General features: G+C 40.1%; 1 protein-coding gene across 1 annotated transcript in view; it reads left to right on the forward strand.

Moving 5' to 3' along the window:
- samhd1 (SAM domain and HD domain 1) overlaps positions 1-17,819 on the forward strand; it is a 58,086-nt gene that overhangs the window by 9,018 nt on the left and 31,249 nt on the right. The window contains exons 2-9 of the mRNA XM_059547132.1: positions 10,143-10,209; positions 10,344-10,416; positions 10,497-10,657; positions 10,895-11,010; positions 15,884-15,954; positions 16,236-16,391; positions 17,035-17,135; positions 17,206-17,314. Coding sequence (XP_059403115.1) covers positions 10,143-10,209; positions 10,344-10,416; positions 10,497-10,657; positions 10,895-11,010; positions 15,884-15,954; positions 16,236-16,391; positions 17,035-17,135; positions 17,206-17,314 — 854 coding nt within the window. The remainder of the gene's footprint in view (positions 1-10,142; positions 10,210-10,343; positions 10,417-10,496; positions 10,658-10,894; positions 11,011-15,883; positions 15,955-16,235; positions 16,392-17,034; positions 17,136-17,205; positions 17,315-17,819) is intronic.

Below are 17,819 nucleotides of genomic sequence, written 5' to 3' on the forward strand. Positions count from 1 at the left end.
GATGATAAATTTAGAAATGTTGTGCATCCACTTATTATTAGTGTGACATTTTTGCATGCAAATGAAGGGGAAAACTGCAAGATATCGGCCCTAAAAATCGGCAGCACATATCGGACATCGGCTGACCCTGACCTCTAAACATCGGCATCGGAATCGGCTATAGAAAAACCTATATCGGTCGATCTCTAATGAAAATTAACTTAATCCCAAAAAAAACCTGTCAACTGCATTTGATTGCTGTCATTAAAGGACCTGCTGAGATCATTTCAGTAATCGTCTTGTTAACTCAGGTGAGAATGTTGACGAGCACAAGGCTGGAGATCATTATGTCAGGCTGATTGGGTTAAAATGGCAGACTTGACATGTTAAAAGGAGGGTGATGCTTGAAATCATTGTTCTTCCATTGTTAACAATGGTGACCTGCAAAGAAACGCGTGCAGCCATCATTGCGTTGCATAAAAATGGCTTCACAGGCAAGGATATTGTGGCTACTAAGATTGCACCTAAATCAACAATTTATAAGGTCATCAAGAACTTCAAGGAAAGAGGTTCAATTCTTGTAAAGAAGGCTTCAGGGCGTCCAAGAAAGTCCAGCAAGCGCCAGGATGGTCTCCTAAAGAGGATTGAGCTGTGGGATCGGAGTGCCACCAGTGCAGAGCTTGCTCAGGAATGGCAGCAGGCAGGTGTGAGCGCATCTGCACGCACAGTGAGGACAAGACTTCTGGAAGATGGCCTGGTGTCAAGAAGGGCAGCAAAGAAGCCACTTCTCTCCAAAAAAAACATCAGGGACAGATTGATCTTCTGCAGAAAGTATAGTGAATGGACTGCTGAGGACTGGGGCAAAGTCATATTCTCCGATGAAGCCCCTTTCCGATTGTTTGGGGCATCTGGAAAAAGGCTTGTCCGGAGAAGAAAAGGTGAGCGCTACCATCAGTCCTGTGTCATGCCAACAGTAAAGCATCCTGACACCATTCATGTGTGGGGTTGCTTCTCATCCAAGGGAGTGGGCTCGCTCACAATTCTGCCCAAAAACACAGCCATGAATAAAGAATGGTACCAAAACACCCTCCAACAGCAACTTCTTCCAACAATCCAACAACAGTTTGGTGAAGAACAATGCATTTTCCAGCACGATGGAGCACCGTGCCATAAGGCAAAAGTGATAACTAAGTGGCTCGGGGACCAGAATGTTGAAATTTTGGGTCCATGGTCTGGAAACTCCCCAGATCTTAATCCCATTGAGAACTTGTGGTCAATCCTCAAGAGGCGGGTGGACAAACAAAAACCCACTAATTCTGACAAACTCCAAGAAGTGATTATGAAAGAATGGGTTGCTATCAGTCAGGATTTGGCCCAGAAGTTGATTGAGAGCATGCCCAGTCGAATTGCAGAGGTCCTGAAAAAGAAGGGCCAACACTGCAAATACTGACTCTTTGCATAAATGTCATGTAATTGTCGATAAAAGCCTTTGAAACGTATGAAGTGCTTGTAATTATATTTCAGTACATCACCGAAACAACTGAAACAAAGATCTAAAAGCAGTTTAGCAGCAAACTTTTTGAAAACTAATATTAATGTAATTCTCAAAACTTTTGGCCACGACTGTACAACGTCAGCTTGAGTTGTTTATCCTGTAAGATTAAATTAATTTATATTACATTTACATTTATTCATTTAGCAGACGCTTTTAGCCAAAGCCACTTACAGATGAGGACAGTGGAAGCAATCAAAAACAACAAAAAGAGCAATGATATATAAGTGCTATAACAAGTCTCAGTTAGGTTAACACAGTACACGTAGCATGGGATTTTAAATAATATAATAAATAAAAAGAAAACAGAGAATAAAAAAAGAATAGAGCAAGCTAGTGTTAGAGGTCTTTACACACACACAATTGCATAATAAATGAAAAGAAAATGTAATACAAAAAGATTAGAAAAGTAGTTAGATTCTTTTAAAGAATAGAATTAGAATAGTGAGTGTTAAAGTTAGAGGGTCAAATAAAGATGGAAGAGATGGGTTTTAAGCCAATTCTTGAAGATGGACTCAGCTGCTCGGATTGAGTTGGGCAGGTCGTCCCACCAGAAGGGAACATTTAAATGCGCAATATGTAATTTTTCTGCTTTAAAAAAAGCAGATATCACTATATCTGTTATATATATTTTTTTGTTGTGTACTTACATTATCCCGACAGTTTCCACGAACTTTAAAATCCGGAGAAAATTATAGTTTAATTAGAAGACACGGCACGTTTCTTTATTTCCGTTTTGTCGCCCGTCTATGGCGTCATATAAACTTTGACCCCTCTAGTTTATCTAACTTCCTGCGGAACCGCCAAATACAAAGGTGAACAGAATCAAAGACGAGACGAAGAAGAAAAAGTAGTAGCTAGCCTTGATCGAGACTATTATATTTTATATTTATATTGTTTATATTCGTATTTATACCTCAATCAATAACTTGCAATAATGCTTTGCCTGCACGTTCTGTGAAGCGCAAACGTACGGGTGAAATAAATGACCTGAGAAGGTTTTGGGACACGAGAACAAACAAGACACGGGTAAATATTGGAGTTGCATTTCCAAGATAGAGAGAGCTTCGTGACAAGCTGAAACTACAGATGCTTGTATTCTAATAAACAGGTATGCATCCATTCAGCTAACTATATCTATCTGTATATTTTGTGAAACGATGATGTCTTGTGTAAAACGCAGACGGACTAGCTCTCATGAAGAGTATAATGTAAATCTACATGTGTTCTATATCTAGCTGGATAAAGTAGCTTCAAATGCAGTTCACTATCTTGTTCGATATCATAGTATAAACGTAGCCTAATTATAATTATTAACGAAAGGCAACCGTGTTTTTTTTAACATGTATTACTACTAGCTAGATGGAATATTGATTTGATAGGGGTCTGATAATTCATATATCTCTCCGTTCGAAAATACGTGATTGTCAAAATACTAAGGCCGGTGACACACTGGCTGCGTGGCGTCTCTGCTGCTGATGTAGGTGACATAGAGGGAGACCGCCGACAGACCAGGCTCTTGTCTTCATGACAACAATATCTGTACTTCATGTTGAACATAAATATAAAGCCTACTGATAAAGGACACCGTCAACAGTATTGACGGCAAAATAGACTATGTCTGAGAGGTGCAATATTTGAAAATCGATAATTATTTATTTATTTTTTAAATTACATTTGTATCTGAATTTGTCAACCTATAGACTTTCAAACATCAAAATGTCATGAATTAATATGTATTTGTGTACAAAATTACATATAAACATATTTTCCTATTATATTTTGCCTGGAAACGCTTCCAACACGCGTGCGTGTCGCGTGAAAAATAGGCGTCGGTTCTATTTCTTGCATGCACACATTTTCTGCGCGGCTCGAGCCACGCCTGAGACGCGCGGCTCACACAGGCAGTCTGCAAGCTCTAACCTATTAACATGGGAGCCGAATTAAAAACTGACACGCCATGCAGCTGAGACGCTTGCGCCACGCATCCAGTGTGTCGCCGGCCTCAGTTAAAATGAGTGAGGAATGTGGGGAGCGACAGAGCGCGTGTTCCAATGAACAACAACTCCCATGAGCGTACTCTCTTTCCCGACGTCAAAGTACGTCTCATGTTATTATTTTGATTGAGTGACCCCTGGTGGCCAAAAATTCCATACTGCACGTTTAATTTAAAAGTCCGTAAAAGTGACTTTGTGCTTCTTTGGGATGGCACAATCAAGCGACGTTCACTTGCAGAATGCAAGCTTCTAGAGGCACATAAGTCTGAAGTAACAAATTTAGGTAAATGGGTGCAGAGCCAGTGGTAGTTTTGTAGGCAAACATCAATGCCTTGAATTTTATACGAGCAGCTACTGGAAGCCAGTGCAAATTGATAAACAGAGGTGTGACATGTATTCTTTTTGGCTCATTAAAAATTAATCTTGCTGCTGTGTTCTGAATTAATTGTAAAGGTTTGATAGAATTGGCTGGAAGACCAGCCAAGAGGGCATTGCGATAGTCTACAGGATCGGACAGTTTTAGTAATGTGATCTGAGAAAGTCAACTGATTATCAATCATAACTCCAAGGCGTCTAGCTGTTTTTGAAGGAGTTATGGTTGATGTGCCCAACTTGATGGTGAAATTGTGATGAAACTATGGGTTTGCTGGAATCACAAGCAGTTCTGTCTTGGCAAGGTTGAGTCGAAGGTGATGGTCCATCATCCAGGAAGAAATGTCTGTTAGACAAGCTGAGATGTGAATAGCTACCGTCGGATCATCAGGATGGAATGAGAGGTAGAGTTGAGTGTCATCAGCATAGCAGTGGTATGAAAAGCCATGTTTCTGAATGACAGAACCTAAAGATGCCATGTAGACAGAGAAGAGGAGTGGTCCAAGAACTGAGCCCTGAGGCACCCCAGTAGTAAGATGTTGTGACTTGGACACTTCACCTCTCCAAGATACTTTGAAGGACCTATCTGATAGGTAAGACTCAAACTATTGAAGTGCGGTTCCTGAGATGCCCTTTGCCAGTAGGGTTGATAGGAGGATCTGGTGGTTAACCGTGTCAAAAGCAGCGGACAGATCAAGCAGGATAAGTACTGAAGTTTGGATTCCGCTCTTGCCAGTCTTAGAGCTTCAACAACTGAGAGCAAGGCAGTCTCAGTTGAATGTCCACTTCTGAAGCCAGATTGGTTGCTGTCAAGGAGGTTGTTGTGTGTGAGAAATGTAGAGACTTGGTTGAACACAGCTCGTTCAAGTACACATTCACACTCAGACATTCCTATGGCAGTCTGCATCTGTCCATTTGCCAGCATAAAAGTTTGACCTTTACTGGACTTCCACTGTTATCGAGGATGCAACTGCTTCCAGCATGACTCTTGAATTAATGAAAGCGTACTTCCTGTATCTACTATGGCTTGAAAAAACCTTTTACGAAGCAATATGGGTAAGGTGATCATTTTGAACGGTGGTTGTACCAGTTGTTGGACACACCATACTACACGAGTGTTAGCAAGTGATGACTTGGGACCTGAATCCTTATGTAATTCTATGTAATCCGTGTGTAATTCTTTTGAGACTCTTCTTTTTCAATATCTTCTAGCTTCTCCAAAGTCTCTTTCAATTTGGGTACCAATTCTCACTAACTCTGCAACATTCTGTACTGAACCTCGTAGCAAACTAGCCAACCGAGGGTTACAATTTGTCAGGATAGCTTGCAGGATTTCCCGCTCAGGCATATCACGTTTCCATTTCAGACAAAGGGCTCTGTAATGGAAAGCAAAATCTCTTATACTTGCGCCCCTTGCTTCCTTTCTATCAGACGTCTAGCGGTTTCATCTTCATAGTCTTCACTCAAGAAGGAACACAAGAAAACATCTTTAAATTTTTGCCATGTGTGAACGTTTCTTCTTTCAGCACGGCCACCAACCCTTTGCAGTGTCCTTCAAGACAGAAGTGAGAGAAGCTAACATTTCATAATCAGAAAGAGGTCGGATGGCTAGGTACTCTTCACATTTTTCTATAAAGGCAACTGGATCATCACTGCTACCAAAACTTGGAAATTCTACTTTCACTGGTGGTTGGGAATTAAATTGGCTTGAAAAAGCCAACTTACTGATCTACTATTTAAAGCTGAAGTAGGTAACTTTTGTAAAAATGTATTTGTGAAACCTGTCATTATGTCCTGACAGTAGAATATGAGACAGATAATCTGTGAAAAAATCAAGCTCCTCTGGCTCCTCCCAGTGCTCCTATTGCCATTTGCAGAAATTCACCGCTCCCGGTAAGAAACAACCAATCAGAGTTGCGGTCCGTAACTTTTTTTTGTGTTCAAGTTTACAAATTGTATATAATAAGCGATTACACCATGAATCCATTTTCCAAACCGTGTTTTTAGCCTGTCCTGAATCACTAGGGTACATCTATAATAAGTGTTTATATTCGGACTATTTTAGATAGCTTCGGGGGTACCGCGGCGGAGTAACCCGGTACCTTTGTGATTCTTCATAGACATAAACAAAGAGAAGTAGCTCCGGCTACAATGTTCTTCTGCAAGACACAAGCAGTTCTGTTTATTAACCGCTAGAGCGTCAAAAGTTACGGACTGCAGCTTTAATCTTATTATTATTCTTCTGAGCCAAATTTTAAACACTATCTCCTCCTAGAGCTTTCAAGCTAGAACCACCAAACTCTGGTCAGACCTTCAGACTGGTCTGACTCAGGTTGCTATATCTTTTCTAACTGATTTGACTTTCAGTTTTCTTAAAAATTAATATTAATAATCATAAAAATCCCATAGACTTTGCTGAGTGCTCAAATTGAGCCAAGACTACGGTGGCCCATTAATGCACAAGCCAAAAATTCAAATCAAAACTCCCTGAAGCCCTAAACTCAATTAAACTACCATTCTATGTCTGTCTATCTATCTATCTATCTATCTATCTATCTATCTATCTATCTATCTACTCATCTAATATTTCTAATCTATCTATCTATCTATCTATCTATCTGTCTGTTTCTATCTATCGATTTATCTATCTACTCATCTAATATTTCTATTCTATCTATCTATCTATCTATCTATCTATCTATCTATCTATCTATCTATCTATCTATCTATCTATCGATGTTAGAAACAAGCTAGTCGAATGCTAATCATGCTAGAAACATGCTAGCAACATGCTAATCATGGTAGCAACATGCTAGTCACATGTTAGTCATGCTAGCAACATGCTAATCATGCTAGAAACATGCTAGTCAAATGCTAATCATGCTAGAAACATGCTAGCAAAAAACTAATTATGCTAGAAACAAACTAGCAAAATGCTAGTCGAATGCTAATCATACTAGAAATATACTAGCAACATGCTAATCATTCTAGAAACATGCTAGTCACATGCTAATCATGTTAGAAACATGCTAGCAACATGTTAATCATGCAAGAAACAAACTAGCAACATGCTAGTCGAATGTTAATCATGCTTGGAATATACTTGCAACATGCTAGTCATGCTAGAAACATGCTAGCAACATGTTAGTCGCATGCTAATCATACTAGAAACATGCTAGCAACATGTTAGTCGCATGCTAATCACGCTAGAAACATGTTAACAACATGCTAATCATGCTAGAAACATGCAAGCAACATGCCAACGGCATGCTAGTCATACTAGCAACATGCTAGTAATGTTAACAACATGCTAGCAACATGCTAATTATACTAACAACATGCTTTATCATGCTACAAAACAGGCTAGCGACATGCTAATCCTGCTAGAAACATGCTATTAGCATGCTAATCATGCTAGCGACATGCTAATCATGCTAGAAACATGCTAGCAACATGCTAGCGAAATGCTAGCAACATGCTAATCATGCTAGTAACACGTCAGCGACATGCTAAAAACATGCTAATCATGCTAGAAACATGATAGTGACATGTTAATCATGCTAGAATCATGATAACAACATGTTAATCATGCTAACTACATGCTAGTCATGCTAGCAACATGCTTGTCACTTGCTATTCATGATAACAACATGCTACAGACATGCTAGTCACTTGCTAATGACATGTTAGTCACTTGCTAGTCATGCTGGGAACATTCTAGTTCCATGCTAGCTTCAATCTTTCTGGCTAGGCTTTTTCAAGCCAACTTAAAGTTTGACCACAAACTTTACTATCTAGTTAATAGCTGTGGTGTTTCCAATAGTTGTTAGATGAGTTTGACTTTGTTGCACCTGATAGGTTTGATTTTGGACTTTATGAACTTGCGGGGCAACATATGGGCTTGGAGATGGCTGTATGGGAGTAGACATTTGAGGAATAAAGGACTTGAATTTGGTGTTGATTTGAATATCTCGTCTCTTTAGACAGTCCACCATTGACTTCCCCAAATCTTTAATGCCAAGTTCAAATTTTTGTTGAATCCTTTCACGCTCTCTTTCGATGCGGTAAATCAGCTTTTCTTTCACTTTCCTAAATTTACTTTCTATTTCAGACTGAGAAAACCTGTCATTTTCTTTTTTTTTTTAACACAGTCTTCCACTCGTGTCTCCAGTGTTGTGACTTGATCTATTAATTGCCTCAACTGTTCTGCTGTGGAAGCATTTGTGGTGAGCTCAGATCTTTCTTCCATTTCAGGAGGAGGTGGTGGGAAAGGATCAACCTCATTAATATCCTCGGCATCATCCACTGCTGAATTTTCCTCTTCAGAATCAATGTATAACTCACTGAATGTGTTAATGAGTTCTTTGATTGGTTCTCTTCTAACTACAAATGATTCAGTGCTGAAGTCCTGAATGGGCTCGTACTCATTTACATTTATTCATTTAGCTGACGCTTTTATCCAAAGCGACTTACAATTGCTATATATGTCAGGGGTCGCACGCCTCTGGAGCAACTAGGGGTTAAGTGTCTTGCTCAGGGACACATTGGTGTCTCACAGTGGATTCGAACCCGGGTCTCTCACACCAAAGGCATGTGTCTTATCCACTGCACCAACATCAACTCATCCCCTGTCTCTGAGTGTTGGCTTGCCATATCCTCACCTGCTTAAACAGCCAATAAATGCAAAACTCCCCATACTGGCCACCAAACTATAATGGTCTCATGTTTTTCCTAACAAAAAGCTAGTTATTTAACTTAAATAAGGGGGAGTCAGTTTGCCTAACAACAGTTTAATAGGGAAAATATGCTTAACAAATGTGTCAATTATTCTTTTATACACCCATGAAAAAAAAAAAATAATCACCACACAAAAAGAAAATACAAGAAAAAGACAATCGATCACATTATGCAAAATAATGTAATTGAAAGTGAGTGAAAGTGACGTGACATTCAGCCAAGTATGGTGACCCATACTCAGAATTTGTGCTCTGCATTTAACCCATCCGAAATGCACACACACAGAGCAGTGAACACACACACACACACTGTGAGCACACACCCGGAGCAGTGGGCAGCCATTTATGCTGCGGCGCCCGGGGAGCAGTTGGGGGTTCGATGCCTTGCTCAAGGGCACCTCAGTCATGGTATTGAAGGTGGAGGGAGAACTGTACATGCACTCCCCCCACCCACAATTCCTGCCGGCCCGGGACTCGAACTCACAACCTTTCGATTGGGAGTCCGACTCTCTAACCATTAGGCCACGACTTCCCCCTTATGTATTGGATAGGTGCATTGCAGAGAATGGGCATTAGGTTGCACAGTTCAGTAATGTGAAAAAGTGGGTGCGAGAGTCTTATCCGAGGGTATAAAGTTCATCAAACAATGTCCAATGTTGAAGTTGTCTCTTAGCCGAATTAATAATCCAGCTATGGCGATGAATTCACTCCAAACAAACATGTTCACAAGCTCCAGACACTTCCCAATCAGGTATAGCCATAAGTACGCCAAAAAACCGCAAGCCTACATCCGTCTGGGCTTTAAATCCATATTTAGCTCACAACGTTGAGTGTTAAAGTCACTGATAAAGGGTCCTTCTGAAATACATACAAATAAACTGTATCAACCTTTTTAGCATCAAACCCAACACAACTTTAATTGCTCAGCATATATCAACGCACATGATCAATAATGTCTTCGCAACAAACATCATTAACAGACAAGTGTTTAGATAACAGGAAAGAAAACATCCTTACTTTAAGTTGAGCTTGAAATGGAACATTTCCCAACTAGGACATAGCACAAATGCAGTCAATCAATGTTTTTGGCATGATCCAAGGAATCGTGACAATAGTGAAACTACTAGTATTTTTTTCATTGAATTATAATTTGACAACTGAGTACCTCCAGGGCATGATGTTGATTACACACACTGAGTTTCGTAACAATACACCAACATGTAAAAACAAAAACAAAGCATTTTTTGACACAATTCAGCCAAATTATTCAGTAGTTATGAGCAAAAACAGCCATTTCCCATATCTGTGTGCCAAAACAGTTCAGGTGCTCTCGGGTCATGGTTGTCATAAGATCAGGAGTAGTAGTAAAAATACTTTTTTAGAAATGTCGTGAAAATTTTCAAGACGGAAAACGAATGATTACAATAGGTGCGTGGCTCCTAATGAAAGTGTTGTTTTTTATATGCATTTGATCAAGTTTTTTTTAATTTTCTGTCTGTTTCTCAGAACATGGCATAACAGGGCCAGGCCTGCCATTCCTCACCGAAGCGCATTTGGAGAAGATGGGTGTTTTGTAAGTGTTACTTCATTACAGTAGGAACAGCGCTTCTTTGAACTTAGTTCTTCCACAGTCAAGGCCACTTTGAAAGTTAGCTGTTCATTCCCAGTTTATTTTTACAGTAGTAAATTCTGTATTTCCTCATTCAGCCCTTTGGGATCACGCCTGCAAATCCTCCACTGCCTTCAGAAACTCTGGCAAATCTCCAGTGAGTCCATGAAGGTATGCAAAAGCTTTGAGAAAGTTCCATATGTCTAATGCTTGTGCAGACCTTTCCAAAGGTAGTTGTGTTTGTGTTGCAGGTCTTCAACGACCCCATCCACGGCCACATCGAGCTGCATCCTCTGCTGGTGCGGTTCATAGACACGCCTCAGTTTCAGAGGCTGCGGCACATCAAGCAGCTGGGAGGGACTTACCTGGTCTTCCCCGGGGCTTCTCACAACCGCTTCGAGCACTCCATCGGGTACGTGTGGACGCACATCCATCAGCTTCTGATCGGATCATGAAAAGGAAAGCTCTTGCATACATGGAGCGGGTTTTTGCAGCAAATATAATCAGTATTTTTGGCATACAGTGCACTGATAAATCTTGCGCAATATTTCAGTAACATGCATTCAAGCAAGTGGAGCAGTTTGGATTGGTGTTTTCTACAGTCGCTGTTTCTCATGTGTTGGTGCTGCTTTGTGTTTGTGTGGTGCAGGGTGGGATATCTGGCCGGATGTCTAGTCCAGGCTCTTCATGAAAGACAGCCAGAGCTCCTCATAACAAAGCAAGATGCTCTGTGTGTGCAGATTGCTGGCCTGTGTCATGACTTGGGTGAGTGACGCACATGTCTGGCTAGAAACGTGAGCGAGTCACAACATGTCCACACTGCAAGTGACTCATGTTCGTTACAGTCTGATCATAAAAGGATTGATTTAACCTCTAACCCAACACCCCGAAGCAGGTGTCCTGAACTCCCCTCAACTCGCACGTGTCAGTGTTTATGAATAGATTAAATGAAACGGGACAAATTTAATCTTGACAAACTATGTATCATTATAAAGATCTAAGCCTCAAGCATCGACAACAGATCGCTGTTTTTCAATGGAAAGCTTATAAAGACTGTATTTGCTACAGTTGTGTAAGTAGTACACATACAAACATGAACAATGGAAACGCTGTACATACCAGATACGTCGTAATAACGAGTCATAAACACATCCACAGCTGTAAATCCCGGTTTAGTTAGAAAGGTAAGGGTCCACTGAACGACATCTCATGAAGCACGTTTAGTCCAACGAAGCAATAACGTTGTAATATGGATCATAATTCCTTTGTGTACGTCTCAGTTATTCAGCGACAGAATTGTTTGTGTCCGTTATGGAATAACTCATGGTTGGAAACTGCGTCTTGGTAGTAAAAACACGGCACGGTTTTGCAGCGTACAGTGTCACAAACAGAATGAGACGATCCACCGGAAAAAAGAATGAATGAAAGATAGGTGAAAGATAGTTTATTTGAATTTGGCGCTCTCTCCTCAGAGCTCGTGACGCGCTCTGACGCACCTGTCAGCTGATGGAGGCGGAACTTACAGCGATTGCATTTTCCTTTGTTTTATTTTTCAACAGTTTTTATATATGTGAGAGTGTGTTTTATGTTGAATGTGAATGTATCTGCATGATTACCATCTGTCTGAGTGCAAATCAGCCCAAATCAGCTCGCTATTACCGCATGATCACGGCTATCAAAGTGAACGCGTCTATATGAATAGAGAGAGTGGATTATTTACTTTGGCACATTTGTGTTATTACCATCTGTATAAGTGGCCATCAGCACATCAGCACTTATTTGCATCATAATTCATTGTAAATGCTGCATTTCTAGCAATCTCAGGATTTATTGTAATTGGCAAACAAAGTTAAATCTTTTTTTATTTTTCTTATTATTCTTATTTTTCTTTCACAAATTATTCTTATTGTATTTTTCTAGTGCTCAAATAAATCACTTATATGATGTCTAAGTTTATGTCTAGTGTTTTATAATTTAAAACTATGCAGTGGTATGTTTACTGACTAAATAGTTTGTAGAAGCCTTCAATACTATTGGGAAATATATTTTCTTATATTTGGGGGGTGGGGCGTGTAGACATAGTCTCATGAAAAATGAGACTCCTGCAAATATTTTAATGATATCTTATTCAGATTTGAAATAGAAACTCATGAGACATGTGGCTTTCAACCCATTACTTTTCTAGATTGCTCCAGGACTCATTTCATGTATTTTTATATCAAATTAAAAAATAAATCAGTGTGGTAAAAAAATGTTCAAGACACTTCAGTGTCTATAACTTTTAAAATTTTTGAGCCATTAACAAAAGACACCAACATTATGCGTGTTACACACTGAAGTAGAAAACTGTTACAATTATAGGGTTAGGTAGAGCACTTTCAGCTGTGAGTCCCATAATAACAGGTTAAAGGAACATTTCAATAATCCAGATACTTTCTGAGATTTGATGACTGACTTCGATACTTGATCGCCCATGATCTCTCATCTAGGGCTGTCAAAATTAGGGATGCACTGGTTGACCGGCCATAAATCGAAAACGGACGTATTTTGCTTAAAATACGCAATCGGCCGGTTTTTGGTCTTTTTTCGGCCAATTTTTCCGGAAGTGTGCCCGCGTGCACATACTACATTGTAATCATTCGCTATCATGTCATTTGTGAGGAAGTATTTCTAAATCTGTGCTCAGGACACAGACAGCGGTCTAGCACTGGAAGTGCAGAGCTACACGTCTGAGGCACAGATAGCAGGAAGTGATCAGCCGACTGCACAAAATAAGAGTCCCTTTCCTGCGCTCACTGAAGCTGCGTGAGTGTACTGTACCTGTCCTTGCACAAGCGTAGACAGTGAAGCGAAGTTCACTCAACTTCTCGCAAAACGGACTAAACTGTGACATAACCGAGATGTTTTTTTTTTTAATTGCATATACATTTGAAAAGCCAGAAGTAAACGTCAGTTCTGTTTAAGATTATTATTTTTATTTTTCCTTAAAATTAAATCGACTTAATTTGATTTAAAAATCACCTGCTATAGCACACTGAAAAAAAGTGTGGATCCAGACTGGAGTTTGTGTAAACCCTAGTTACCACGGGATGTAAATCCCAGCAGAAACAGAGAAACAAATAGAGACATCATTAGCATAGCTGCTGATCCAACAAAGTAGAATTAATGAGTTTAACCCAAGCTAAAGAAGAATAATGCGCATATTATCAGATGCAACTACACTCACAATTTAAGATACATTATTCAAATGCTTGGCGAAAGAGATGTGTTTTTAATCTAGATTTAAACAGAGAGAGTGTGTCTGAACCCCGAACATTATCAGGAAGGCTATTCCAGAGTTTGGGAGCCAAATGTGAGAAAGCTCTACCTCCTTTAGTGGACTTTGCTATCCTAGGAACTACCAAAAGTCCAGCGTTTTGTGACCTTAGGGTGCGTGATGGGTTGTAGCGTGGTAGAAGGCTAGTTAGGTACGCAGGAGCTAAACCATTTAGGGCCTTATAGGTAAGTAATGATAATTTGTAACTGATACGGAAATTAATAGGTAGCCAGTGCAGAGACTGTAAAATTGGGGTAATATGATACTGGCAAGAGCAGAATCCAAATCTTCAGTACTTATCCTGCTTGATCTGTCCGCTGCTTTTGACACGGTTAACCACCAGATCCTCCTATCAACCCTCAGGCATCTCAGGAACCACACTTCAATGGTTTGAGTCTTACCTATCAGATAGGTCCTTCAAAGTATCTTGGAGAGGTGAGGTGTCCAAGTCTCAACATCTAACTACTGGGGTGCCTCAGGGCTCAGTTCTTGGACCACTTCTCTTCTCTGTCTACATGGCATCTTTAGGTTCTGTCATTCAGAAACATGGCTTTTCATACCACTGCTATGCTGATGACACTCAACTCTACCTCTCATTCCATCCTGATGATCCGACGGTAGCTATTCACATCTCAGCTTGTCTAACAGACATTTCTTCCTGGATGATGGGCCATCACCTTCAACTCAACCTTGCCAAGACAGAACTGCTTGTGATTCCAGCAAACCCATCGTTTCATCACAATTTCACCATCAAGTTAGGCACATCAACCATAACTTCTTCAACAACAGCCAGAAGCCTTGGAGTTATGATTGATGATCAGCTGACTTTCTCAGACCACATTGCTAAAACTGTCCGATCCTGCAGATTTGCTTTATTCAACATCAAGAAGATCAAGCCCTTTCTTTCGGATCATGCTGCACAACTCCTTGTTCAAGCTCTTGTTCTGTCCAGGCTGGACTATTACAATGCCCTCTTGGCAGGTCTTCCAGCCAATTCTATCAAACCTTTACAATTAATTCAGAACGCGGCAGCAAGATTAATTTTTAATGAGCCAAAAAGAATACATGTTACACCTCTGTTTATCAATTTGCACTGGCTTCCAATAGCTGCTCGCATAAAATTCAAGGCATTGATGTTTACCTACAAAACTACCACTGGCTCTGCACCCATTTACCTAAATTTGTTACTTCAGACTTATGTGCCTCTAGAAGCTTGCGTTCTGCAAGTGAACGTCGCTTGATTGTGCCATCCCAAAGAAGCACAAAGTCACTTTTACGGACTTTTAAATTAAATGTTCCTCCTGGTGGAATGACCTCCCTAACTCAATCCGAGCAGCTGAGTCCTTAGCCATCTTCAAGAATCGGCTTAAAACACATCTCTTCCATCTTTATTTGATCCTCTAACTTTAACACTCACTATTCTAATTCTATTCTTTAAAAAATCTACCTACCTTTCTAATCTTTTTGTTTTCTATTTTCTTTTCATTTATTATGCAATTATATGTGTATGTGTGTGTGTGTGTGTGTTTTGTGTGTGTGTGTGTGTGTGTGTGTGCCCATAGTGCCCATGTTGCCAGTCATTTCATCTAGTTCATGTGTATTTTTGGGTACACATAGCAGTTGAGATAAATCAGGCAGGTTATTTGCGAATCTGTATTTGGTGGCATAATGTTTAAAATAATGTTTACAAAAATTTAAACATTCAAATCAAATTAAGTGTTTAAAAAAATTAAGCTTAAACAATTATAAACAAAACTGTTTCATAGTTTAATACTAAGGAACGAAAACCAATCACACAGAACTTTTTTAAACATTTATAAAAATGAGATGCCTTTGCAAATGAGATGCTTTCTAAACATGTGGCTCTTGTGCGAGACCAGAGTGCAGCGCTGATAGATGTCCCTTTAGAAAATGTGATAAATATGCGTTCTATGTGAATGGCTTAGTTTCAGTTTTAACGTAAACAACCTCTTTTTCTGCAGTATTTTGAATGAACAACACATCCAGTGGGTTCAGCTGGATAGACTAACAAAACATTAAAACGCTTCCTGTTCCACACTTAAAATAAGAGTGCACTGTTTTTGCATTGAAATGCAGATTTTTATTTTAAATTAGCCAAATATTTTGCATTATATTTGACAGCCCTACCTCATACTGCTTTGTAATTTGACCACAAACCAGGAATAAGGCCAGTGACTGGACATTTTTCAGGATTCAAATGGGTGAATTGGGTTTCACAACCGCTAAACGAAGAGCATGTGTTAATGGCTTTAATGGGTTTGCATCTTTATTCTTTAAAATAGCGTTTTGTCTTTTGTTCAGGTCATGGCCCCTTTTCTCATATGTTTGACGGCATGTTCATCCCTAAAGTTCGACCTGGTGAGAAATGGAAGGTAGGTGTGTTAAAATCGCCCCCAGCGTAAAACAATGCATGTGATTGGCCTGTTTCTCAAGAGCAGTAGCCTCAGCTTGTGTTGGTCTGTGCACTGTTAGTAATCCTCAAGGGTCTCATAGCTGACCCTGGGGTGTGGCGTTCTCTTGCACCTAGGTTTAGCTGGAGAGTGAGGTAAGTGATGGGGTTGACACACAGATGACAGAAACATCTGTCCTGTAGCTCTGTGGTCTTCATCTTTGTTGGCCTGTAGATCTGATCAGCAGGGTTTGATTTCTACAGCACGAGATGGCCTCGGTTCAGATGTTTGACCACCTGGTGAAGGTCAACGGTCTGGAGGAGGTCATGGTACACCACGGGGTGACTCTTCCCGATGACCTGATATTCATTAAGGAGCAGATCGCCGGACCACTGGAAAACTCGGTCTTAAACCGTTCGGTACGTACGGCTGCTGCCTCCTGTAAAATACATCTATGACAAGCCATCGCTTGACATCGCATACTCGTTTCTGTACAGCTTTGATGTTGCCGTTCAAGTCAAGTCACCTTTATTTATATAGCGCTTTAAACAAAATACATTGCGTCAAAGCAACTGAACAACATTCATTGGGAAAACAGTGTCAATAATGCAAAAATGATAGTTAAAGGCAGTTCATCATTGGATTCAGTGATGTCATCTCTGTTCAGTTAAATAGTGTCTGTGCATTTATTTGCAATCAAGTCAACGATATCGCTGTAGATGAAGTGTCCCCAACTAAGCAAGCCAGAGGCGACAGCGGCAAGGTGTCAAGTATCTTACAAGTAGAAGCATAGTAAACCTTACACTAGTTTAATCTAAGACTGCTGAAGCCATGTGGTCACTTGATATGAAGAACAGACTGAAATCAAAGTCAAAATCCAGCCTCATTGCTAGTGCTGTTCACTATATTTGATTTTGGCTCTGTTCCCCCATCGTGGCTTCAGAAACCACTGCAGCTGTGCGGATTACATCTAGTGTTTCCTGAAAGGTTTGCAAGCTGTGTGTTAATGACTCCTCTGCTCTACTAAAGGTAACATGCAGCATTATTCTTCTGACTCTGCAGTGGCAATATAAGGGCCGGCCGATGGAGAAATCCTTCCTGTACGAGATCGTAGCAAACAAAAGAAACGGCATTGACGTGGATAAGTGGGATTATTTCGCCCGGTAAGATGATTTTCACCAAGCTATTGATGATGTTTTGTGTGCTGCTAACTGAAAGTGTTCTTTTGGACAGTGATTGCTACCATCTTGGCATTCAGAACAACTTTGACTATCAGCGCTTCCTCAGATTTGCACGAGTGTGTGAAGTGAGAGGAAAGAAGCACATCTGCACCAGAGACAAGGTACATTGTGCAGTTATACTGACTGTACATTCATTGATTTAGTTTATTGTACAGTGCTCGACTGATTTCAGTGCTCGTTCTTTTTTTAACTTGATTTATTACTGTTTAAATGAACAGACCAGGGATGGAAATTAACTTTTTTGTCCACCGGCCACTGTGTCTGCTGGATTTCAAAATCTACCAGCCACTCAATGTTTTGACTAGCCACTTTCTGTTTTTAACCGGCAATGTGTAACTGCATGTGAAAATTAATACTACAAGATGTACAATACTTAAGCGGTTTATTTAATCTCAAGTCTCAATGAAATACTGACATTTTCTCTTTCAGTGGTGCTCAAAAAAGCTGCCTATTTAGGAACAGGTCTCGTCACGCCAGAGCTGTCAAACGTCTGTAGCGATACAATGTAGTTTCTATAAACAAAAATGAACAGCGTAACAACTCACTAGCCACAGAAATAACTTCTGAAAAATTACTTGAAGACTGGAAATAAAATGGATCCCCCGG

This window comes from Carassius carassius, unplaced genomic scaffold, assembly GCF_963082965.1.
Source record: "Carassius carassius unplaced genomic scaffold, fCarCar2.1 SCAFFOLD_61, whole genome shotgun sequence".
Classification (NCBI taxonomy): Eukaryota; Metazoa; Chordata; class Actinopteri; order Cypriniformes; family Cyprinidae; genus Carassius; species Carassius carassius.